This window comes from Formica exsecta, unplaced genomic scaffold, assembly GCF_003651465.1.
Source record: "Formica exsecta isolate Colony F162 unplaced genomic scaffold, ASM365146v1 scaffold115, whole genome shotgun sequence".
Taxonomy (NCBI): domain Eukaryota; kingdom Metazoa; phylum Arthropoda; class Insecta; order Hymenoptera; family Formicidae; genus Formica; species Formica exsecta.
Window position 1 is genome coordinate 1,843,115 of NW_021848490.1, and position 27,730 is coordinate 1,870,844.

The 27,730-nt window shown below is 35.0% G+C and overlaps 2 protein-coding genes across 7 annotated transcripts in view; one reads left to right on the forward strand and one right to left on the reverse strand.

Annotated features, from left to right (window-relative positions):
* The first annotated feature begins 128 nt into the window (after window positions 1-128).
* Window positions 129-9,652, forward strand: LOC115238008 (uncharacterized protein CG10915). 2 transcript variants are annotated; one of them, XM_029811493.1, is made up of 7 exons: window positions 129-1,233; window positions 1,392-1,493; window positions 3,511-3,735; window positions 3,894-4,515; window positions 4,689-4,784; window positions 5,048-5,157; window positions 7,578-9,652. In XM_029811493.1, exons 1-7 carry the CDS (start codon window positions 988-990, stop codon window positions 8,061-8,063), a joined length of 1,887 nt encoding a protein of 628 aa, XP_029667353.1. In that variant the 5' UTR covers window positions 129-987; the 3' UTR covers window positions 8,064-9,652. The 2 variants fall into 2 exon arrangements, with proteins under 2 accessions (XP_029667353.1, XP_029667343.1); XM_029811483.1 differs by lacking the exons at window positions 129-1,233; window positions 1,392-1,493 and adding exons at window positions 2,029-2,846; window positions 3,005-3,106.
* Window positions 9,653-14,280: 4,628 nt separating this feature from the next.
* The window catches only part of LOC115237928 (nephrin-like), a 332,314-nt gene continuing 318,864 nt past the window's right edge, over window positions 14,281-27,730 (reverse strand). The window contains exons 15-18 of one of the 5 annotated variants that reach the window (XM_029811338.1): window positions 27,140-27,295; window positions 26,520-26,647; window positions 23,363-23,546; window positions 14,281-22,943 (exon numbers count right to left, since the gene is read on the reverse strand). In XM_029811338.1, the coding sequence (XP_029667198.1) occupies window positions 22,456-22,943; window positions 23,363-23,546; window positions 26,520-26,647; window positions 27,140-27,295 (956 nt within the window). In that variant the 3' untranslated portion in view covers window positions 14,281-22,455. Of the gene's footprint in view, window positions 22,944-23,362; window positions 23,547-26,471; window positions 26,648-27,139; window positions 27,527-27,730 lie in introns of those variants that run through there. The other 4 variants (XM_029811347.1, XM_029811320.1, XM_029811329.1 and 1 more) reach the window with 4 other exon arrangements.

Genomic DNA, 27,730 nt, shown 5'->3' on the forward strand with positions numbered 1-27,730 from the left:
TTAGGAAAAAGCTTGAAAAATAACATCTTAAAATCAGATATATATTTCAATTGTGCTGAAATTTTTTTCATTTCTTGAAGATCGGAAAAATATTCGAAAATATTAATTTTTTTAATTCTAATTAGATTCTCTCTCTTTCTCAATATCCCAAAAATATATCCTACGGAATAAAACTAGTAGAGAAAAACATCGAGTTTTTTCCTTTCAGACAATTATACGAAGAGCATCGCATTATGCGTCACACCCGTGTCGATTTTCCTGCACGCTACGCGCAGAGGCTCGTATTGAAAAAAAGGCTAAATATTCAAGATTTTCTAATATTTTTAATATTTCATATTTAATCTAATATTTGTTAATATATTTTTCAAAAAGAAACTCCTAAAACTCAACAAAATCTTTCATACTGTCAGAGTAGACTGGACTCCTGAAGTCCTGAAGTCGGGGTTAGGTCGATCCCTCGATAATCGAACCGGTGTGGAATCGATTTTAAATCGGGTGCAGGGAGGGGAGAGGGCGCATCTCACGAGGAGAGACGATCGAGTTTTCGCTGGTCGTGCCGTGGCATGAGCTGCGCTTTGTGCGCTCGATTTGTCAAGAGGGAGACAAGCGTAACGTAGCGGGGCCGCGCCGCGCCGGATGCCGCCGCGTTAATTCGTGCTCGTCGGCCGTGAAACGACGATCCGAAAAAAACCGGAGGACCCGCGGACCCGAGGGGGAACGGGGGTAGTACGGGCGGCCGGCCGTCGGTCCCGTGAACGGCGATGTGGCGAGCATTGTGGGCCGCTGGATGTCCGGCGGCGGTCCTCGCGCGTCCCGTGACGGCCGTCACGGCGAATCACCGGAGACTCGAGGGGTGAGGAAGTCGACGTACGAGTAGCTCGAGAGTTTTCCTCCCGAGTCGCCCGCGAACCAGGAAACCGGCGACGACGACGATCGTCGGTGTCGAACGCGTAGGTAAATATCTCTCGATAGAGATCGGCATATACAATGGCATCGCAGAGTCAGAGCACCACCGTGAGCGTCACCTTGCCCGGTGTCACGACGGGAACGACGGCCAATGGACCGCCGTCGACGACGGCGCCGTCGCCTGGCATTACCGTCCCGACCAGCGCGGCCGCCATCTCGGCCGCGAAGACGCAGACTCTCGCCGTTTGTGCTCAGCCCTCGCAATCTCAGCAGCAGCAGGCCAACAATATTGAGCCGCTGGACAAGAGTTCCTCCAATACTCTCAAGGTACACTCCTGTCATACATTCATATGTTTCTTTGATGGCTGAATAAGCTACGTTATACAGTATCATTGTTGGTGTTATTGTGAAAATTACACGAATACCATAATAATTATAGAAATATTGGAATATGTATAGCTGAGGATTGTTTTGCATGTTTGCAGCGCAATCCAAAGAAGGAGTTGAGCAAAACTGATTTGCTGATATTACTAGGACATCTAGAAGGAGAGCTTCAAGCGAGGGACATTGTGATAGCAGCATTAAAAGTAATTAGAACGATATAACTTCTTAACAAATCGTTAAATGTTTTTTTTGTATTTTATACATAAAAAACTCGGACTAGTTTTATTCCGCAGGATATATTTATGGGTGTAAGCCTAATTTCATTAGGAAAAAGCTTGAAAAATAACATCTTAAAATCAGATATATATTTCAATTGTGCTGAAATTTTTTTCATTTCTTGAAGATCGGAAAAATATTCGAAAATATTAATTTTTTTAATTCTAATTAGATTCTCTCTCTTTCTCAATATCCCAAAAATATATCCTACGGAATAAAACTAGTAGAGAAAAACATCGAGTTTTTTCCTTTCAGACAATTATACGAAGAGCATCGCATTATGCGTCACACCCGTGTCGATTTTCCTGCACGCTACGCGCAGAGGCTCGTATTGAAAAAAAGGCTAAATATTCAAGATTTTCTAATATTTTTAATATTTCATATTTAATCTAATATTTGTTAATATTTTTCAAAAAGAAACTTCTAAAAATCAACAAAATCTTTCATACTGTCAGAGTAGACTGGACTCCTGAAGTCCTGAAGTCGGGGTTAGGTCGATCCCTCGATAATCGAACCGGTGTGGAATCGATTTTAAATCGGGTGCAGGGAGGGGAGAGGGCGCCTCTCACGAGGAGAGACGATCGAGTTTTCGCTGGTCGTGCCGTGGCATGAGCTGCGCTTTGTGCGCTCGATTTGTCAAGAGGGAGACAAGCGTAACGTAGCGGGGCCGCGCCGCGCCGGATGCCGCCGCGTTAATTCGTGCTCGTCGGCCGTGAAACGACGATCCGAAAAAAACCGGAGGACCCGCGGACCCGAGGGGGAACGGGGGTAGTACGGGCGGCCGGCCGTCGGTCCCGTGAACGGCGATGTGGCGAGCATTGTGGGCCGCTGGATGTCCGGCGGCGGTCCTCGCGCGTCCCGTGACGGCCGTCACGGCGAATCACCGGAGACTCGAGGGGTGAGGAAGTCGACGTACGAGTAGCTCGAGAGTTTTCCTCCCGAGTCGCCCGCGAACCAGGAAACCGGCGACGACGACGACGATCGTCGGTGTCGACGCGTAGGTAAATATCTCTCGATAGAGATCGGCATATACAATGGCATCGCAGAGTCAGAGCACCACCGTGAGCGTCACCTTGCCCGGTGTCACGACGGGAACGACGGCCAATGGACCGCCGTCGACGACGGCGCCGTCGCCTGGCATTACCGTCCCGACCAGCGCGGCCGCCATCTCGGCCGCGAAGACGCAGACTCTCGCCGTTTGTGCTCAGCCCTCGCAATCTCAGCAGCAGCAGGCCAACAATATTGAGCCGCTGGACAAGAGTTCCTCCAATACTCTCAAGGTACACTCCTGTCATACATTCATATGTTTCTTTGATGGCTGAATAAGCTACGTTATACAGTATCATTGTTGGTGTTATTGTGAAAATTACACGAATACCATAATAATTATAGAAATATTGGAATATGTATAGCTGAGGATTGTTTTGCATGTTTGCAGCGCAATCCAAAGAAGGAGTTGAGCAAAACTGATTTGCTGATATTACTAGGACATCTAGAAGGAGAGCTTCAAGCGAGGGACATTGTGATAGCAGCATTAAAAGTAATTAGAACGATATAACTTCTTAACAAATCGTTAAATGTTTTTTTTGTATTTTATAATTATATGTTTTGCAAATATAATTATAACGAGTTTTTTAATTTGGACAGTAAAATATACTAAGTTACATATACTATGCCATGTAAAATATTATAAATAATTGATGAAAGATTTAATATTTTTTTGCACAGTTTTTAAACTTATCTCTTAATGTATTATTTGTCTACAGATATAAAAGAGTATAAAAAATCAATTATACAAGTTATGAATGAAGTCAAAAGTATTCTTTGCACGACTTATTATATTATTGTTCCACAAACTTCTTAATTGTATTATGTTTTAATTTTCAGAATGTATTGATGTTTATCTATATTATTACCTGTGAAAATTATGATTTTTGTTTCCAGTCAGAAAAGATGAAACATCTTCTAAGTTCCCGGTATCTTAGCAGTACTGCAGATCCACATGCGGCACTAGCTCGAGATATTGCAATAGTAGGTGGTGTTATTGGGATTGAAGGAAATCAAATTGATCAACAAGTAGCTAGTCTAGAAGCATTGGTAATGCAGCAGAGAAAGGCACAATGTAGGATGACAAAAGTCCTTAGAGATGCTGAAATTAGGCATAGAGCAGTATGTATTTCATTATTATTATTATTTTTTATTTTTAGTATTAGTGTTATGTGAGAAATTATGTGATTTATAAATGTAAACATATAATATTGTTAGAAAGTAATATATTATTATCTTTTGGTGATTGTTATTATTTCATTGCAACCAAATTTTTTCAGGTGATTAAAGAATTAGAAGAAGAGAAGCGGAAACATGAACATGATACTGCTCAAGGTGATGATATCACTTATGGTCTTGAGAAGGAGCGAACAAGATTGAAGAAGGAGCTAGAATTAGAAAAACAAGAAAAGAAGAGATTGGAGTTGGAATTAAAAAAAGCTAACGATCATCTCGAGGAAGAGAAAAATCGACAAAAACAAATAGTATTGCTTCTCTTGGCGGAACGGAAAAAGATTATCATGAAATATATCGAGGAGAGGAAACGATCTGAAGATTTAGCTCAAATTCTCAGTGAAGAGAAAGTAAGGATAGATTCAATGGCCGAAGGCCTAGAGGAAGAGAGTAAGAAATCGCTGCAGATGGAAGCGGAATTGGAAAAACAATTAGCGCAGTTCGATATGGAGAGGCAACAATATCGGCAAGCTCTTACAAAAGAGGAAAAGAGAGCGAAAGACTTTGAGACGGAATTGGAAAAGTTACGAGCCGAGATGGATACATGGAAAGAGTCGCAGGCTCGTGGTCCTGCCAGAGGAGTTGGTGTAACTCCACCACCGCCACCTGCAAAACCAGCGAATTTAGTCGCTATGCCGACACTCAGGCCGGCTAGTGCACCACAAACAAGTATGTTCTGCATGCAATGGTATAAAAATAGAAATTATACATATCAAGATCTTAATAATAGATAATATTGCGAAGAAACTCATTTCATTTTTTAAATCGTTCTCAATTTGCATTTAATTGATATTATAAACAGAGTAGAAAGAAAATCTGATAATCTTTGATATCCCTTATAGTGAAAGGAACGGTCTTGGGTACAGGGACACCCATGGTTAGTAGTAAAGTTGTCCAACCCACTGCCACAGTGTCCAGTGTTCCTGTCAGTGGACCAAGTAAGATTCTTTAAAAAATATCTCTCAATATATACAAAACAACATATACAAAGTTTAATAATTTACATTTTAATAAGTGACAAATATATATATAAAGTCTATATTCTGCTGAAATGAATTTTTTAGTAAGATATAAATTCACATAACTGTGTGCGTGTATAAATTTAGTTCTAAACTCGTGAATTACATAACAATTGCATTACAAAACATATCTTCAAGAATTGAATTATAAGATAATATATAATTAATTATTATTTTTTTAGCCACTGGGATTGCTAGATCAGTAGCACCTGGACAGGCACTTCGTGGGGTTGCCTATACGCCTAATTTAACATCTGTAGGTGGAGAGTCTACAGCTCCTCCAGATACACAGGTAACCTAGCCTATTTATACATGCAAAGTGTCACAACAGATATTTTTATATCGAACGTTAAGAAGTGCGACTCTCTATGCTAATATTTTTCTTGAAAGGGAGAGCAAAAGAGAAGATGATAATTTATAAATAATTTATGTTTGTAACGATAGAAAAATTTAGTTGATATCGAAATAGAAATCAGCTATTTAGTCAGTATTGTGTTTTGAACAATAGGTTTTAATTTAATTCAACATAATACTTAGATATATATCTTAAAATCGCGTGTCATAGATATTATTTAAAAATAAGTTGTAAAGGAATAACAAGTTACATTAAAATAGATCGTAAATTAATAAAAAAGATAAGATGTTTCTGTCTTCTCTTAAATGATATAAAACTTATATATGCATATTAGAAAGACTGTAATTATTAATATAAGTAGGCTCTTTATAATTTAAAATATATGAAATTTAGATTTTACAAGAATAATTTGCAGTGTACCATTGATATATATATTAAAGCTTATTGTTTGGATAATAATTGATGAAATGTATATATATACATTGCATCTTAGTCAAATTAGTTAAATAGTGTTCTTTTTCTCAATTCGGGATTTATTTTAATCTTTGACATTGCAATTCGCGAAATATGCAAAATAATTATGTAAAAAAGAAAAAATGTATCTAATGAGAGAGAGAGTAATATACATATAAAAATATATATTACATCACATACTAATAGAACTTTATTTTATAATAGAAATGAAAAATGCATTTGTTATCATTAATGTTTTATCACGCGAGCACTTTATAAGTTTCCCTCTAGTCTTATACATTTTATAACATTTACATACTTTTAAATCATAAATATATCGCATCTTAGTCATATATTTATTGCAATGAATTTATGTGATTATTATAAATCGTATATATAGCTTATCGCTTTTTAATTTAAAAAAATGCAAATGTAATATATATACATTATATATTTATTAATTTTTCTGATAACAGATGTGTTTTAGTAGCTAAATTGTTATACACTTTTGCAGTTATAGCATTTGACTAATGAAGATTGTTTTTACGCTGTTAAGTTATATGACATACAATACTCTTATATAACACAGCACACACAGAAACATTCTGATAATATATATTAGATAAATAAAATAAGTTGAGAAAATAATTCTGAATTTAAAAAAAAGTAATTTTTTTATTTGTTTTTTAAATAACACCGTTATTGGCTTTTCTATAATTCTATGTTTATAATGCACAAGATTTCTATTGCATTCATTGGTTTATTTATTTCCTCTACTTCTGTCACTCGTATCAAATGGTGCACTGAAAATTAAATATTATTGCTTCTTAAATTTTTATACAAATGAAATTATCTTATAAATATCCGAAAGCATATTATTTTGAGAAAGCCTGCTTTATTATATTATATGTATTTGTTCACAATTTGTTTATGAGACATACAGTCACGATACTATATTATACACTTCCACTATACCAATCTTATAAGTTAGCACATTATCAGTATCTAGAGTTATATTTTATTACGATACTTTTAATTTTGTATATATATAAGATTATTATTATTATCACATTTCACATGTGTACATTGACCGATTCCTACAATTAAACAAAGTTGTATGCAACTCAGTTTTCCGAGCTTTATTTCTGAGCCAAAAAATTGTCCACGCTTGACTTCCTAATTGCTATTCCGTAATCGCTACTACTAAATTATATATAGCTTCGTTACACGATATTTGATGCGTACTATACTGTCAATGATTAGTTGGTTTGCAATATATTTTAATAAATAGGTGAATACATTCGGTCAAGATGGAACATCGTAATATTTCGATGCACACGGTATACGGGGACTGAGGACTTATTTCTCATATTAGTCTTTCTTCCTACATTCGTCTGTCGAAGATCTAGTCGCACATACATATGTATTACGTTTTACTAATCTACTCCTCGGTTAATGTAACTCAGATTGCGTCTCAAGTATATCTCATCTCCTGCTGATTTATGAATATGCAAAGAAAAAGTGTTCCTGTATCTTCGCAATTATATATACATTTATTAACAGCACTCAAATGGGGTAGACGCACTATTTTGATTTCAGCTTCGTCAAGTTATGAGTCATTTGTTGCTTAATAATAACGGCGTCTTTTTCTTCTCCACGGTCTTGACCATTCTTTTCGTAGATATCTATATATTCGTTCTTACTTTCTACCCCGAGTCTCTCTCATTCTTTCTCTCTCTCTCTCTTTGCTTTGGATTAGTTCTTTGGTATGGTTCTTTTTTCCTCCCTCTCCCTTCCTATAGTTTTCTGTTTATGGTATGTTCGCTCTTGTCCTGGCGAGCGAAGTTTGGTCGAAATCTCCGTAGCTCTGAAATCGGTCATGGTTGTGTGTTGTAATTCCTCAGGCCGTAGACAAGCGACAACCGGTTGTACCTGCTCCTGTTAGTACCGCCGCTGCGGCTAAGCTTATCACGTCGTCGCAAGCCGCCGCTGCAGCGGGGAAGCTCGGCTTTCACGTCGGCCAGTCTGCTGCGAGTCCCGTCGTCAGCCCCGCTGTTCAAGCACCCACCGCCGGTGGTGGTTTACTGCCGGCGAAAAAGCCGCCGATTTCGCGCGGCGTGCCACCCCCGGTACCACCGAATAAGCCCGTGGTACCGCCGAAAAAGGAGGCGGCCGTTTATCTCAGAAGACCGGAATTGCAATCGCAAGGTGGGCCACAGCAGGATACTGTCAAATACGGTAAACAGACGGTCCCGTCGCACGGAGGTGTCACGACGGCGACAAGCGGAGTCGCTCCTCCCGTGCAGGCGCATCAGCAACCGCTTCCGGCGAGCACCGTTCAAGCTGCCGCCGAAGAAGAGGTCAGTAATAAGACGACGGACTCAAGATAGATACTAGATTAGTGCGAAATAATTGTTTGTAGGATAAAGATATGCACCCACTAAACAAGCACTCTCTCTTCAACAAATGCATAATAAACAATGTAAATATATACACAACACATACACACGATACACTCTATATGTGTTCAATATATAGAACATTGTGTGAATGTGATTTCAGACAAAGCCGCGTTGAAAGAAAGAATATAAAAACATATGAACATATATATGACCGAGATACATGATAGAAAACAACAAAAAATGCTTGGAATCTATGCTGGATTTGCTTCATGGTGCCGAGAGATTCTGTATTTGCAAGAGACTATTTCTAAAATTGTCAAGAAGGAAAGATAGAAAGAGAGAGATAAAGAGAGGTGCTTTGTATATTCGATAAACTTTCTACAATCGTGTCCATTAAGGACGACGATGTGTGTTATATACAATACATGTATTACGACTAGATCTCATCACGGTAAGCGGCATCCGTTGAAATGATACTGTTTGCAACTGAAGGCATTCGTAATTAAGTAGAGATATTTCTCAGATATGTAAGATAGCCGTTGTAGGTTCCTAGTTCATTCTGTACGGTTTATTTGAACGATGGCGTTAACTGAACGATCGCCGTGGCACGAACATTAATTATCATTAATAAACATGAGCCGTTTTGGGCGAGTATGAGCATTAATATGATGCGGAGATTGTTAACCTTACCTTTGCAAAAGCTTTCAGAGCTACTAGTGGCAATTCAGCGTGGTTTAACACTAATTAATTGAATTTTCCTTTCCTATTTCACGAACGATAACGCAAAACGAGATGAATCCGTTTTTCGCAAATCCTATTGGCTTTATATAAACTCTTTATTTTTGTTATATATACATATATATTTTTATATATTTATAAATTTTATATTCCGCGCGCGCATTCTCTATATATAGATATTTTTTCCTCTACCTTTCGCGCCATGAATATGTACTAGATAGTACGCATAAAATAATATCAAGTCGTATCTATACATCTTTTTAAGACTTTTTGACGTTTATAACATTTTCGCGAATTTTCCAGCGAGTTTATCTGACTGGATCCAACTCGTTTCGCGCATGATCGTTCTGTATTTATACATCATGGAAGTAGAAAACTATCTTTAAACAATCTTTAAAAGGGGATAAATCGTTAAACACAGATTCAGTTAAGCCAGACTATCGGGTACAAGATCTTAGCTAGATGAGAAAATAGAAACTATCATACGTGCTATAATCACTGCCTTGTCTCACATAATTGCGTATATCAGCTACAAGCTTAAACGCTTTATCTGAAAGAAAATATTTTGCACGTTGCCGAATAATAGATGTCACTGTTTTTTCAAGATACAATTGATTTTGTCATCGGAACGTCCTAAGAAAATGTCTAGTGAAATGGAAGTAGACGAAGGATCAAATGTTTTCTACTCAATCCTTTTTAAAAATCCTTGATATAAGAAAGATGATTATGTATTTGCATATTATAATATCTTCTTTTTTTATATATATAACGATTCGTGTATCTCAGGTAAAACACTGTGTTGCGCTAAAACGTGAAATGATGAAACAAAAAAAAAAAAAGGATCGTTATAGAAATGTTAATTTCTTCTTTTTACCGTTCTTAACACAACAAAAATTTTTTTTAAGATCTATTATTTAAATTACGAACGTTAGCAATTTGCATTTGTACTGGGTGAACAGGATCCCAATAATCATATTTTATCACGACTATTTAGTATCGAACCTTGCAATGTCCTATATATAGCTTTCGCCTTTCGGTTTTCAACTGTTGTTAACATAAAATCGATGTTCACATTTGTGAAGAACACGTACAGAGAAGAATGTATATATATATATATATATATATATATATATATATATACACACACACATACAATCTTACGATTTTAGGGTTCTTAGATGGTATCCCTAATTACACGATGTGTGATCTCTTAAACTTACGATTAATACTCCTGGCGTTGTAAAGTCTTCCAATGTTTTAGTTATGTATATTTGTAGAATTTAGGTTTTTGGTTTTAGTCATGTTTGACGATGTGTATGGTCCGATGATAATGATGCGTTGATTGATTGAATGTACCCTCACTATACGTAAGGACATAGACATCCTTTTCGATCGTCATTGCGAACACAAGCAGACAAGTAGCAGGAACTGGGACCAGGACCAAGGGAGTTACACGCAGCCTGTAACGCACTGAGAACAAAAAAACATGCTCGCAATAATAGTAACAACAAGAACAACAACAGCAACTGCAACAATAAATTTTAATAGCAAACGTGAAAATAACGATAACAATAATAAGATTAACAATATATCGCCAATGATTACATTGATTATTGGCGATACTAGTAATTAATAATTAATATAATATTGGTAGTAACAAAATGCTAACGATCGTGTAACACTAGTAGCAGCATTAGCAGCGCAGTGGTAATAATGTTAGTTAATAATAAAATGTAGCGTTAACGCGGTTATGATAATAATAGATGTGCTTCTAAGAATATAAGAAAGAGAGAAACTATCAACAAAAAAAAAAATTATCAATAATAAGAAGATGGAGATCTCATGACGCATCGTGCGTATTTATTATCTCTAAGTCAAAATAATCTAACAAAGGAATTCGTTTGAGCTCGATTGGATGTGCATTCAAGAGTTTTTCTCTCTGATAACGTCCAATCTCGATAGCGGAAACTATTCTGAATAAGAGTGGCTTTGATAATGTTAGTATCCATTCAAAAACTAACTATTATTCTCCAAGGGTGACTTCTGATACGAATATATATATATAAGATATAAAAAGAAATGTTTTCAATAAAACTCTTAATGAACATCTGCTCTTGAAGGCCGCTGTGTTCTCGCGTATCATCCATCGCACAAAATTTTCGATTTTTGTGCCGGTGTAACTAATGTGGATAATTCTCAAGTGGTAATTAATACTAGAAGAGTCCGATATCAACGATTCTCAGCTAATCATACAGGATTTATCTCGGTTACTCAATAAAATTTTGCATTTCTCCGATTATCCATCTTATGCTCTTAAGCGATAGAAATTATGATATAAAATATCTTATTTAAACAAACTGGCTCTTTTAGTGTTGATAGACACGAATATATATACATACATACATACAAACACAGCTCCATGGAAGCGAAGAATACTTTGGATACTTGATCAATAATTAGTGTACATATAGATAATCGGTATAACACATGGTGTACGTAAAAACGTATAAATTATATTCGTCAAAAATAGAGATGTTGATGAAAGAGAACGAGTCATACAAATCATATTCATGTCCTGTTAATTTTATTCGAATACATGATGTATATATGTGTGTAATGCATAGTCGCGCATTAGGGACAGGCGAGTTAAAGTTTTAAAAAAGAAAGAAAAGCAGTCGTTATAACGCGAAAGCGGGTGTATATCGAGCATCGAATAATGCTCACGTATATATAATATTGAGGCTGTCAGAATATTATATATATATATATATATATATATATATATATATATATATATATTGTTATATTCTATATCAGATCGTACTTCGATCGAAGGCTCGCGATGCATTCTCGCGCTTGTCTCGGGAAATCGGCCAAGATCGTCATGGGATATACATATTCTGTAAAAAAAATGATTCATATCTAACATTAGTAAATCGTTAGTCCGCGATCTTACACGTTAATGGGATATTTAATGATGAGCGACATTTATTTTATGTATATTATGCGAAAAAAGTCTACTTATCAAGTTTTATTGTTATTAAAAATAACAATAGTTTTTTTTTCTGTTTCCGCGGTTGAAAACCCACGCAGGATTATATATAAAAGCGAGCGAATATTATTTTTACATACTCTAAAAAAATACGCTTTATATATATTTAGAAAAAATATTTTGTGTTATAAAAATCTAGATTTTTTGAGATTTAAAATTTAAATTATTTTATATCGTAAATACAGAATTGTGTTTGTGATTATGAAAGTAGGCTTAAAATGAGAAATCATACATCTTTATAGAAAAAATTTTTAATGATTGAACAAAATATATGTATTTTGTTTAATCATTAAAAATTTTGCAATAAAAATGTATGATTTATATATACATTAGCGGAAGAAAATCGAAAATAATTAATTTTTAATGCAATACAAGACGGAAGTTAGAATTCGGTAAAGATCTTTAGATAATATATGTATGCTTACGTATATAGAGATTGTATAAAAATTACGTACTTTGTCATTTCACGGATAATGAATTTAGCGACTATTTTTTCTTTGTTAAAATATCGTTATAAAATTCTATCGAATCAAAGTTTAATATTACTGTTTGTGTGCGATTAATGATTTATTTTAAGATGTGGAATGCAAGAAGGAAAAAAGATCCACACAGATATTTTCTGCATTTCTGTAAAAAAAAAAAATAAAGAAAAAAACATTATATACCGCATTGTATGTATTATGCCAATTATCGAATCATCAGAATGCCTTGTCTTTTACCTTACTATGATAGAGAGCAAACCTCACCCATGTCAAAGTACCGGATCAAAATATATTGTACTCACAAGTGCAGAGGCGCATGCACGTCATTTTATATAAGTGTTATATATTATTAGCTATATTCTCTCCCTAATTCATAGATAGAATGGTTCTCTCTCATGAACGGGACTGACCCGAGAGAGAGAATTAATTATTAGAGCGTGTCATGTGGCTCGATAGGTCGCGCCGAGGCCTTCCGAGAGATTGTAAATAGTACAACTATTTAATACCGCTTATATATATATATGTACATACAAACCTAGACTTAAATAAAACTGTGATTTTTTTTTCTTATGTTATAAGGCATTATGTCTCGGTTGCTGATTTATTTCACTTTTCTTTTCTGAATTTACCAAGCAACTTATCGCCGAGTGTAATTAAGGCTTTTAAAGACTTATTAGATATTTACCTGTGGTATATACACGTTGCCGGTCAATAGTTTGAGTATTTTGAAAAATAAAACTTGAAGTTGACACATCATCTTATGAATGTTCTTTTGTCAAAAGAGAGGACTGTATATAAAAGAAATAAAAAGAGACTAGCTAATATTAAAATAAAAAGAAATAAATCTGTGTGATTTTTTTCTTTATATAATAATTATTATTTTTATATAATAATTTTGGAATTTCTTTTAATAGCATTTAAATGTGTAGAGAATTTGCAAAGAGATTTAGATCTTCTCTATATTAGAGATATGAAACGATAAAATATTAAAGGAGAAAATTTTAAATAGGAATATATAATGAAGATATTGTGTGTGTGTGTGAACGATATTGACAAGTTATTTTACTGACATATTAATGAATGTGTATGTAAATTAGTTTTCTTGGTATATTTATTTAAAATAGATAAATGTTTCAATTAAAAATGCATATGCTATGTGAGATGAATAAATTTACAGTAAATTTACGTCTTTTATTTTAATGTTATCTATTTATGAAATAAAAATGAAGCTATTCAGACTATTGGCCAGTAGTGTATATTTTTGTTTTTATATATTTTTATTTGCGCCAAGAGTAGTTTTTGCGCTAGCCTTAAATCAAGAATGATGTAAATATATCAAGTAACCATTTACGCTTTTTTAAAGAGATCTTTTTATTATCAAAATTTAGTTTGAGATCTTCCAAGAGCATTTGTAAATCTCACATGAGATTATATTGAATGTGTTGCAATGATGAAAAATTTAATAATTGAATTTTTTTGACAAAAACTAATTTCTCCATGTATAATTTGTAAATTGTGCAATCGTCGAAAATGAACCATTTTATGTAAGAAGTATATCTTGAACAGATTTGCAAATACCTTGTAAAAGAGTTGTCGTAATCTTAATTAAGATATATTCTCTCGTGATCATTGCGCGATAAAAAAAACGATTCATATTTATTTTAAACACATTATATCCTATATACTGAGATATATCAGCATGGTACCTGTCGATATTAATTGAGTTTACATTGATGATCACGAGTAGCAAGCAATTTCAGTAATGTACAGAATTCTAGTAAGTTTTGCCAACGTTCGTTGCGGATAAAGAGAAACCTTTTCAGACTGTAAAACTAGCGTTTTAGAGAGTTACAAAAAGAAAAGAATATAAAATGCGCTTACATTGTTTTTTAATACGCAGTTAAGTAATCATGTAATTATTATTACCAATTAGTTTTTTTTTTTTTAATAATACGAATTTTGTATATAATTTCGTTGCGACAAACACTTTCGAATCTATGAAGTTCTTAATCGGCAAAATTCTAATATAATAAAATATTGTTTGAAATTTTTATTTTGTATAATTTGGACGATTTAGAATTAATATTTAGGAGGGTATTTAGGATTTTAAATATTTTAGAACAATATACTTTCATATTTAGTACCGCTATTAATGATCATTAATTACACAATATAACGAGATTCTTTACGAAGAATTAAAATACTACTGATATGCACAACGCAAACCGAGTAAATAAATTGTATCAAGAAAACAGTCTAACATACTTTTAATGAATTTCGATGAAGAGAGTTTTATTTGCCGAATTACAAAAAAAAAAGAAAATAGATTTGAACAGCGCAACTGAATGTTTAAGAAATATATTTCTATTAAAATCTATCTACTGCTTCGTTTTTCTATAATTATTCGACATTCATCATCATTATCATTGTTATAATCATCGTCATTATGATCTTCTATGTTTAGAATGACAACAAATGTAATGTAATGCAATAGTAATTGTTATCTTCTGTGCTATACAAAAGGAAAAATATACATTGATATATGATTACAAAGTTCTTTTTTATTTCAATAACATCTCCATCGTTAAGTAATTGACTAAGTCGAATATTACGAAGCCGTTAATTTACTCTTAATCTACTCTGCGTTATTTTCGTCAAATTTTTCTTTTCTACATTAAATAGTAAATTTTGACATCGTTTTTTTGAGAAAAATTCAAGTAATGAATGTCAACATATTGAGATATACCAAGCACAGATATCTATGTTATAAAAAATATGTACTTTTACAGTATATTTCTCGTAGCATTCATCATTCATGTTTACTGCAGTAGGTTGCTCTGCGATTAGTATATTAGTTTTTCATTCGGATCCTTCTTGACCAAATATTGAATGACGGAATGATAGACTTCCCATTTTCCAGTGACCTTGCGCCAACGAGGCGTTATAAATAATTTTTATGTTTGATTCCGTTAATATATCTACGAAATATCCTATGTGTGTTTTATTCATTATTAAGACAAAGACGATTATTTTAAAGATAATTTACAAGAATACTGCGTGTAATCAAGTCTAAAAAAAGGAAATTTAAATTAGTCTGACTATAAAATACGGAAATACAGCTCGAGTTTCTCTAATTCCCATTTAATAAGGATATGAGTATATGTTACATCTAATATTTTCCTCTTCTCTTTCTTTCGATAAAAAAGTCGATGTTTTTTTGCAATTTTTTGATTTAATTATTATAATTACTGATTGTTACATTTACAGAAAATGATTTTATGTGAATGTAAAGAAATGTAAATATTTCAATGGTCTACCATGTCTTTATTTGAAGTAAAGAAAACTTGCTTTTTTTAATATATGTGTGATATATATGTGTGAATATTTGTACTATTTTATTAAATGAAATTCTCTTCATTAGCATCGTTAAAAAGGAAAAGGCCATGGAAATTGTCGGCGAAAAGAGAAAGGCATAATAGACCGATTTATAAGTTGACAATCAGTTTTAATAGTTGCAATAGAAAACAATATACAGAATACAGATACGGAATAATCCTAGCTGACGAAAGGCTCCCCTAGGTAAAATGTTAATCGTGTAGTGAAAAATTACGAATGAAAAACAAGATGATACACATAATGAGTGGCTTATTTTTACCTATCTGCTTATCGGTTAGTTCATTTACCTAATTACAATGATTGGAATCGTTAATTATAATTATGTCTGTATAGACACGCAGGTGTGTGTATACGTAATAGAGATTCTTAAACGCTACACAATGTTGCTTTTACTTTGGTTTTAAATTAAGGACTAGCGTGTCGAGCTTCGCTCTGCTTCTGTGTATGCGAGTATAAAACCAACATTTACGCCTTTTGTTTTAATATCGATATAAAAAAATATTGGCAGTAGTTCGAACATAAATCATGTCGTTAACTCCTGTTGAAGGCCGTGCTAATTGTGCGACAATAAACGTGAAGTACGTAATCATATAAAAAAAATAAATAAATATACGTATCATTCTTTAATTGTTTCATATTTTGAAAACGTTCAAGATCGACATCCTGCTACGAATTTTGGCAATAAGTACAGTTCAGACAAATCGCGCGAACGTGTCTTAAAAACAATTGTAAATGCTTCGCACCTAAGGTATTCTTCGTTTCTACCTTCACATTCTGTCTTACATATTATGGTTTAAGTAACGTGGTGCGGCGAAGGCACAAGGCATATATATTTATTGAACGTCGTGCAGCAGCGCGAATGTGTATACGGGGGGTGGTTTTAAAAAACAGAGAGGGGGCATGAGCAATAATCATTATAAATGCGTTTTTGTACGAAATACATCTAGCCCGACGAGGGATGGACCGACAACGGTCAAGCAGTTGCCGTCGTCAACGCGAACAAATACACAGATGACGGAGCGAAGCTCACAGTGAGTGTAGTGTTGTGTATACCATTTAGAATTGGAAATGTAATTTAGAATTAGAATGTAAAAATACTATGTATATGTACATTAATCAGTTAATCATGGGCATTCAATTATGTTACATCGATCGTTACGTCGATCAGAGAGCTTTTCATTTTCGCTTCTATTTTTCATTTTCTTTCTCCGTTTCTTTCTTTCTTTCTTTTTGACCTTTGTTGTACTCGGAGAAGCAACGTCGAGAAATTTCCGTCGACCGCGGTGCTAATCATTTGTTTTTTTTTTCTCTTAATAGTGTCATTTCGCATTAACACACGGTATGTTACACATGTCGAAGAACAACATCGATCGGTTGGCACATAAAACGGAAGCAACACTTAGACCAGTCGCGGCGATAATAGTTACGTACAAACTTGAAAGGGGGAAGGAAGAGTACAACGTACTTTCGTTTATTATTGGCGCAACCCTCGGCACAAAGGGATAAAAATTATCTCCTATACGTGAAAAAGTAGAGAATAGAGCCTGGTTCGCGATAAAAAATCGTCGTAAAAGATCGTCGTGAAAAACGTGGCGTGACGCGAAGGCGGTGGAACACTGGCGATATCAATTTTGGAACGGATACAATTTCGCAATGTCTCTCGTGCATTATTCGCATATTTGTCCTGATGCGTTCTTCTTCGGTTTTTTTTTTCTATTTCGTCGTCGATTTGCGATTCGCGATACTCGCATTTTATCGTTCTATCGCATTTTTAGAAATAATTATGTCGTTAATTCCTATTTATCATCGATAATTATATCATCGCGATAAAAAGAACGATACAAAGTGAATATACCAATATACATCTAGTATACAAAAGCTCTCTCGATTCGTTTTTTCTTTTTTTTCGTAGTTTGATATAATTCGTTCAAGTATAATTCGTTCAAGTATTTTCATTTCTTTCATTCCTTTCGTGTCTATCTAAGTGCTATGTACATTATACGTTTATATATATATATATATATATATATATACATGTAAAACGATTAATTGATTCTTTTCCATATCCTTAATGATTGTATAATTAGGATTGACTATGTCTTAGAGTAATCAACGAAATTACAAGTGTTGTCGTTATTATTATGTAAAATATCAAATATCATACGTGTTAGATGGTATGTCCATCTCCAAGGTACCATTTTGGACGAATAGCGGTCCGTCTAACATGCCTAGCACTTTGATGAGCAAATACTTTGGAGATTACATAAATCTAATAATAATCTTCAGGTAATATTAAGTATAGATGATTTGTTTTTTTTTTAATTACAAATATAAAACATGTATATGTAAATAGAACTCTTAATTATGCGCGAACATGTTCATCTCTAATTGAGCATACGTGAATTTCTTATCATCAGTCTAAGCCGAACTGTGCGGCTCCATACACAACGGCGGTTTAACAATACTCTCTCTATCTCTCTCTCTCTTTTTTTCTTCTTTTTTTTCTTCCCTTCTCTCTTTTTGTCTTATAAGCTTCGTAGAATCTATTGTGTTAACAAATAATCGCTGTAATGAGAAACAACAATATATATGCGTACGCTACAGAAAAACGTTATTCATAAAACTTTCAAACAATCTCTCCGCAATGAGCGATGCGACGCACGTGACCGTCTGGGCGGATAAAGTATAATTGTTTCCTACAAACAATTCCTCACCGTTCGTGGTGAAGTGTGAAAGATCCCGGAGGATCTCTTCCCGTCGCAGTTTCGTATTCCTTTCTTTTTTTTTTTTTTGCGATTCCTGGTTAAGAACACCATTATAGGAAGACTTCATCGCGCCGACGTACAGACAGGATTTCGCGCGAGAACGAACAATGGAATTTTATATATATATATATATGTAAGCGGCGAAATGATAACAATTATTATTATAATTATCGTAAATCGCCACGCGCTGCTACCATCGGCGACGATGGTGTTCTCCCTATCGAGAAACTCGCGACGTCTTCGGGACTTACACCTCTCATTGTCACAGCCCTTTACCGCCGCAATGCAAACGCATCGTGCGTTACATGGCTCTCTTGTTGCAATAATATCCCCCCCTCTTACGATAGGCCAAACGCATCGAGTTTCGTCGTCGTCATCATCATCTCTCATTTTTTTTTTCAAAAATATATATACGCTGACTACTTAGGCTTTCGACGAAAAACGGAAAGACGTTGTCTCGTCCAATCAACGGGATTAATTTTTTTCTTCTTTGCGCGGATATACAGCATTATTACCCTTTCTAAGCAATATTTCGTTTATAGCCTAGGTAATAGTGAAGACCCTCATATGATCCATTTGAATTACTTGTTTTTTTTCTCGGCTTTTTTTAAATTTTTTCCCTCTCTCTTTCAACCGCGTGAAACACTGAGACGTTATCGCACACTATTTACATTGATTTAATCATAATTATTAATTGGAAATAAATGCAAAAATATATGTATATGTGTCGAACATTTAGCTAATAATACGATTATCCACGATAATGCATGACGCGAGTATCTTCCTCGCGCTGTCGGCAAAGAGTATCTTTATATCCCTCCTTAACTAAAAATCATTATGTAGCAATTTAAACTTATGCACTATTGTCTTTGTTCGAGATATCACTACGCCAAGACATTCACTGGTATGGCTCCCGGTTCTTTTGTTCCTCTCTGAAGAATCCTTTTCTCTCGCTGATTATTTGCGCTACACATCTCCTATATCTTCATCTCGCGTAACAATTGCTCACGAAGTAAAACCGCGAGTTCGCGACGAGATCGAAATTGTGATGTCAACGACTTGATTAAAGTCTGCACTAGTCGCGTGCCTTGATATCGTATCCCGGTTTTCCTATTCGCAAACTCATTTCGACATGCGTTCCTGGAAAATGCAAGCTCGATCCGTTAATGTTCTCGTGACGAGAAACTTGGATCTCTCATTATCTCGGTTACTTGGAATCACCAGTAAACACAAATGTACGTAGGTTTTTAAAGAGCGATTCATTGTATACGATTAACATCGTAAAAGTCGGCGTAATACGGCGAATGGCCGTTTAATATACATACGTTTTATATGTGTATATATATATTGCGTGTGTTTAAGAAGATAAAAATATTTATCAACATGTATATGCGCGGTCAATGTACTATCTATAGTATTGACTTTAGGATCGGCAGTGAAAACTCTGTTTTCTACGTGTCAGATTGGTTTTTCGTTTCGTAAAAGAGTTACTCAGAAGGGACAAGAATCGCAGCGCAGCTGTATAACGTATATAAGCAACGCAAGAGTAACTTTAACGTAAGTAAATAAAGAATTCGCGAATGCGAATTATGATATGCAAATTGCACTATGCTAACAACGTACTCGAGATGCAGTTTGTTTTGTTGCACGTTGTTTGATGCAGAAACAACGGACCAGCAAAGTTCTAAACACACGCCTTAACTGTAGTCTTCATTTCTATGCGATGCATAGGATAGTCTGAAGTCAATTTGAAGAGTACAAGTGTAAAGAGGAATATAAAGGTCGAATATAAAAAGGAACTTTCTCTACGAGTTTGTGTAAATTGAAAAAATATTTCAAAATTTTCATGCAATCTCAGAAATACAATTCAATGCGATTCAGACATGTTGTATTAATAATACAATTCTCCTTTGTTACAATTGACTCCAGGCTCACCTACTTGTTCTCGCAAGATCCTGAATGCCCTCGTAAAACGCAAAATGATGGACTTCGTTGGATATTCTTGCCGTTTAGTGCTAAAAATGGCTATATCCTGGCATTAGATGGTGTTTCACGAATGGAAATGTCCAGATTCGAGATCAAACCGCCGCACATTTAGCGCTAAGCTCGACTACCTAGCACCGTGGATATTGTGTTCAAGGAGACACCGTTAACTCAAATAGGATCATAAACGACACAGATGGAGGGCAGGAAGGGAAAGAAAGTTTAACCTCGCCGCGCTATCGCACTCTTTTCGGTTTTTCAAGCTTTCTTTTTTGTAATAACGATTGTCTCGTCTCCCTCAGCATCGAATCGTCGGGATAAACCGACTTACTGACGCGAAAGTAAACAATGGACGGTCATGACGGATATGCCCACTCTTGCGTAGCTGCGAGCTCTAAAGGGGCAGTATTGTGCGATCATTAATTAATATTGCTATCACTATTCTGAAAATCAATGTCAGTAATCGTGCGCGATGATCATAAGCATGAAAAACTCGTATCGATACCTTAGAACTGGAATAACCAATTCAGCCTATAAATTGGCAGATAAACTTGTATAATATAAAAAGAAATATTACAAATTAATTCTAAAAATAGGGATTCGCAAGTTGAAAATTGAAAAAAAACAAAAAAACATTTTGCATATAAAATACTGTATAAAAATGTTGCTTAGCATTACAGTGATATATTTATGATAATATTTTCCTATAATGCTTGGTGCTATGTTAATACGATATTTGTTGATAATTCAATAACAAATTTAATCTAAACTTTTTCTTATAATATAAGATCAATCAAATATTTTGAACATGATATTTTCTTCCTTCCAACTTCAAGCTATGGAATGAGGTTGGTTATTCTAGTGCCAAGGAAAACGGATATATATCCAATGATATTTATACTGATAATAATATCAGTGTTGATCATGAAGTCGATCTGTGATTGCAGATTTAGAAATCTACATTTCGGCGTTTGTCACATGTTCAGAGTGAAGAAAATCGCTTTGCGGGTGATATCTCAAAGATGTCTCACGGATTTCTCGATAGACGTTGATACCTGCATAGTGATATCTAAACATAATCGTTATGATAGATATAGTTACATACTGACATGAATTAACCAAAGAACAAAATTATTGCCACGAGTATTCATCTATCTCTCTGATTACGCGTGTGTATTTACAGAAAATATACTTTCCTCGATAAAATCGGTGTGTCGATTCGGAGCTTCGATCATATGCGTGTCACTGATTACGCTGTGATCGCTATTTCAGCTGATACTAACTAACGCTAAGGCGAGCGGACAAAGACAATGAGTTAGAGTAATGATTTAGGAGAAATGGTGAAGTTGGGAGAAAAGGCAGGATAGCGGAAATGGAATAGTAAAACCATCCTTCAAGCTTTTTGGAGTACGCTCGCGTGTATTGACGCGATCGTCCTCTCTTTCTCTAGGATCACCGTCGCTTATCGAGCATTCGATTATACATATATCCCTAAAATTAGAATTCAATCGCATAGGAGAGCCCCGCGCATGTCTCCTCTCGTCTAGAAAGTAGCCGCGTGGAAGGGAAAGGCGTGTTTACAGCATTACCTGGTGCACCACTCTCGTCTCAATGTTCTTTTCATTCTCTCCCTTTTTGTCTTTTTCTATTTACACACTTTCGTTCTCGTGCACCAAACAGAGTCTTCGAAGATTGTTTAGGTGCATAATGATGAGTGCCAGGACCTTCAAGCCGTGATGCCGTCGTTCGCGAACCGTCGGCCTGCTCGTCGTCGCTCAGGGAGATGATAGGTGACGATTTTAACGATGCGAATGATTCAGAAGAGGATCATTACGATAGTTCGCGTCAATTCAAAGACGCGTGCTCCTCTCTGTGACCGTGACCGATCGACTGTCCTCGTCGTCGTCCTGCGCGACGGCGCGGTACTTGCCGCGCACCGAGCTGGGCCCGAAGATCGGCGAGCCTCAGACAAGATGGCCATCGATATCGGAATAACTCGGTGTTGCCGCGAACGTTGACAGCGGATGGCTCTGGCAGGGCGGCGGCGGCGGGGCCGGATGTGAATGCGGGTGAGAATGGGGTCCCCCGTTATTGGCGCCAACCCGGGCGAACGTGGCGGGCGGCGGCGGCACTGACGGCGGTATCGGCGACTTGGTGCCCGCGGTCATCACGGTAACGTCGGGCGGCGGTACGGGACGCGGCAGCGTCCTGGTGCGCGTCAGGGTGCCGGTGCCGGTGCCTACCAAGTGTCCGCCCATTATGTGACCCGTCGAGCCCATAGACGTGGGATAGTAGGGCCCGCCGGACGGATCGCCGATGACGGGCGGCGCCGGACTCGGATTGCCGTCGTAGCTCATGTAGCCCCGACCACCGTTGTCCATTTCCACGCTGTAGAAGCTCACGTCGTTGGGCGGCGCCGGGCTCGGGTTACCGATATAACTCGACTTCGACACTGTAATATTAGATATAGTAATATTAATGTTAATATGAATGTTATAGAAAATAAGGTTGCAAACATTAGAAAATAGATATTAGACGTAAGAGACATTAATGTTATAGCTAAAAGAATAACGATGAAAAATTGACAGGTTACGCGTGTGCTATGATATTATTGCAATTCATCAAATTTCACTAGTTACACGTTCATATTTGGCTTGATATTTCTTTCCTCTCGTATTTCATTTCCCGTCTGTCTAGAAGTGAAAAAAATATGCGAATAATTTGAATACCTCGAGAACTTTGATGTGAAAATATGACGGAGCGTATTTAAAATTATATCATAAAATGTCAGCTATAAGCAATATATATATTTTATCGTGTTTGCATCCCTATATTATTATAAAAAATATATATAATAATATGAAAATATACCTGAGAGAGTCCCGCTAGCGGTAGTTCGCTGCGGCGGCGAGTCCATATTCATGGACGTCTGCATGTGATTGCTGCGACGACCGAGGGTGCCCTGATGAACCTGCATCTCTAAACCGCCTTTCCCGAAATCCTGTATAGTTTGATCTATTAAATACGTGCTAGCTGCGGTCTTGCGTCCTTCGTCCTGTTATACGACAAATTGATATAACCTCTTATATTATATAATACAATCGACAAATATTATTTCTAATATACAGGAGTTTAGAAGTATTTTTTACATTATATATTATTTTTCTATAATAAATCAAAAATTTAAATATCAATTAAATTCAATTATAATCATAAATGTTATCTCACATGTACGTAAATTTTTTATTCCTCATTTCTTACGTTTTACAAGTATTCTTAGCTTATACTTAAGATCTTATTCTCGATAAAAGTATGAATAGTGGAGGATTAGTGACTTATATAATATCTGACTATTAATCAATCAGTGTAAAAAAAAATACATTCGATCACATGAGCTTTAAGTAATTAATGAATAAATAATAAAATAAATAATACGAGAGATATATGCGTCTCATCGAGCGAGGAAAAAAAGGCGCGAGAAATAAACACGAACAAAAATATTAACATAGATTGTGCAACTGTAAATCGAAATGAATCGTGTCGCGAATTAAAATAGCGAGTCGCGCGATTCAAAACCGGTAATTAATATAATAATTCATGTATATTTCTTCTATTTTTTAAATTAGTTCCGCGCGTTTTTATTCCGGAAATCTTTATATTATTATACGTTTTACCAGGATAATAATATACTACATATATAAAGGGCATAAAGTCAATAATTAATTTTACTATTCTAATTAATAATATGATCAGTTTAATTTACAATCGGCCCATATAATTGGCGACTTATTAATAATGATATAATCAATAATAAATTAATCATATAACCATGTAATCTGTAATTGTTTATAATTAACAATTCTTAATCGCGATAATACCGAAATCTGTAATTAATATTGATAAGAAAATTATTGCAAAGCTCAATCTGGCAGTGGTATTGGTACGCCTTTTTTTCGTTCAAATCGCGCAATTCGCTACTTTAATTTGCGACACGTCATTTTCGATCTACAAGTTGCGCAATCTATGTTCGCGGGTGCAATTTTATTCGTGCTTACTTTTCGCGCCACTTTTTTCCCGCTCGACGAGAAGCACGTGTTATCTCTCTCGTGAACGCGAATGAATAATACTTTAGTTCATTAGTCATTCCGAGTTTATATGATCGAATTTTGAAACGTTGATTTTCCGTATTATCGGATATGCCAAGAGTTCTTAATCGTAAGTAATAATTAGCTCCATCAAATTGTTTAATAGTAATTCAAGGTACGCGTATTATTATGCCAAGCTTGAAAATCAGTGAAGTTGGCGCGAGTGGAAAATCTTTCATACGTCTGTATTCATACATTTGTATGTAATTTATTTTAAACGCACGTAACGAACGAAACGAAACGAAAGTACGACTGGACAAAGTGATGATTAAGTAAGTAAGAATTCCGCGTTATTTTTTAAATTATCGCGCGCGTGAGTGCAGTAAATATCGGGAATGTCGTACAAAACGTTAGACGATTGTCATATCGCGTTAATTAGCGTCCGCGATTATAATTAGTGTTTCCGATCGATTTTTATCCACTCGAGTAAATATTCGAAGGGGAGCAACGATGTGGAAATGATGCAACGGCTGGTGAGTAAATTTATTCAATCATCAATTGACTTAGCATATATATTATCTCGAAAGAGAGAGTTTACTGTAAATCTTACGAAAAAAAAAATGAATTATGTATTCCCTAGTTAAATATATCCTTGTTCAATCATAAAGACACAATAATAAAACGTAAATTTTCGAATATTAAATTTTTTAATATATTTTTAACTAGATAAATAATAAAAAATGGAAAACGGGTTAATTAAATAATTAATACAATAATTTGTCAGTTGTAAATCGTGTCCATTAAAATACAATACACGATTATTTGATTTTGAAAAATTAAATTATTATAATATATGATTAATAAATTTTTGCAAATAATTTTAATTTTTTTTAGTTTGCAGATCAATACATGCAGTGCTGAAATTTTGTTCCATCATCATTTACATCATTGTTCTACGTCAGCTACATCATTGTTCTAGATCAACTACATCATCATACCGCATCATTTGGTGAGTTATATCAATTCTTTACTATCTCAGATAACGGATAATGAAGAAACGAATAATTAAAAGAATTACTTCTTTTCATGATTGAATTTTAACGCCAGAGTTTGGTTATGTCATATTTTATTACTCCACTATTCTTACTTTCATTGTATACGAGATCTAATATTATTGCAAGAAAGGAAACTAATATTTTAATGAGTAAGAAAGCTACTTTACGAAGCGTATTATGTAGAGAGTTTCTGGCATTGCAAAATCTCGTTAAATTAAAATGTTGCAAGTGTCAAGTTCAGACAGTTTTCATGACAGCGTTATTATAACGTTCGAGTTTAAGAGATATCTGTTAGATTTACCTGAGGAGATTATACTTAGCTGAATTAACTGTTTGCACTCGGATGACATGAGATCATAATGACATAAATATATGGCAATGTGCCACAAAGAATCAAGGTTATATATGCAAAAAAAAAATTATATTACTAGTGCAATAAAAAATAAATTTATTTTAAATTATTAAAAGTAACTTCGTAACCCGAAATTTTCAACAGATTTCACTAAATATACACAAACTCTCGCGTAGTTTCCAAATATTCAAATTAAAATAAAATAATATCAAACTTAATAATATGGCATATATTATTCCGAGCAAAAACATGTTCGAAAAATAAATTAAAATTAAAATTAGCAGGAAGAGAAATAATGTCTAACGCTAATACAAATAAAATGTTGCGCGATATATTATCAGTTATTACAACCTCTTGCATTAAGAGATAGATGAAATTGTGAAAGAAGAAATATTGCGGAAATCACAAATAAAAGATAGAAAAAAAGAAAGGAAGCAAAATTAGTAGAGGAATGGAACAGAAAAAGTGTTGCTAGAACTCAAACCTACCCTCCGGAATTATTTGTTACTAAGAACATACTGACTGATGGCACTGACCACGTAATCATTAGCGTCGAAATTGACGTCGCTTTTCTCGTCCGACATCGAACTTAATTCGCCGGTCATGGTGTCGCCGTTGACGGTGGACGGTGCATACATGTCTGCGGTCTGCGATTTATTAATACCTATGCAAATATAACGCGCGGTGAATATACGAATGGCAGATTAAAGCGCGAATAAAAAGATTACGATCACACAAAAGATTAATCTATTATCGAAACATATACGAGAGATATAATTCGATTGTTTTCTTCACTAGTTGTACTTTGTTTAAAAGCAATCTTCTTAACATTATGTAATCAATATCTATAAGATATGTAATAATAAATTTAATATTTATAAGATTAAATTTATAATAATAGCAACTTTTGTAAATCCATATTCCACAATCAATCTATGATTGATTAGCTTTATTTAAATATCGATGTAATTTTATATATTTTCAAACAATTCGATCAGAAATGTTTAAGTTTCAAAATTTATTGGAAGAAGATTTAACTATGCTTAAGTTTCTGATGTGATCGTAATCAAATATTGGATTGAGGTTTGTAATGTGTTCGTGCAATCCTCTAAGTTAGAGTGAATACGCGCTAAATATCATAAGTCGTTAAACTTACGAGCTTTATTTCGCTTTCGTACTATGTACCACAACATGATGAAGACATTAACGATAAAAATGATGACGGAAGTTGCTGCTAACGTATAGATATAATTTATTGGAAAGTCGCCCTTTTCCAAAAGAACATCCGGCAGGTTTTCCTCTTTATTCGGTCCTAGGAAAATAAAGGAAAGAAAGAACACATGATAAATATTATATTTACCCGTACGCTGGGCCTTCTTTTTCGATTTTACTGTAGCAAAGACTATGGTCGCGGCAATGAGTAGGCAAGCAGAGGCGGAAACAGTGATGATAATGACGATGATGTAGGAGGAACTATTCTCGCTTGATGTCAACTCGGTTGGTGGTGCCTCGCCTGTAACCCAAGCCAATGCCCCATCACCGGCTTATGTTATTCATGCAATGAATGAATCTACATTGTTAGTCAACTTCGAAATTCTCGAAGTTGTATAATGCCATAATACTGGTAATATGGCGGTAATACAAAACTAGCAATTAAGCAGTAGCAACTAACAACTTGGTTATCTGTTCAACTTGTCTGTTATCTTTTTCCCTCGAAAAGGGCAAATATCAGTAATTCACTGCTTGA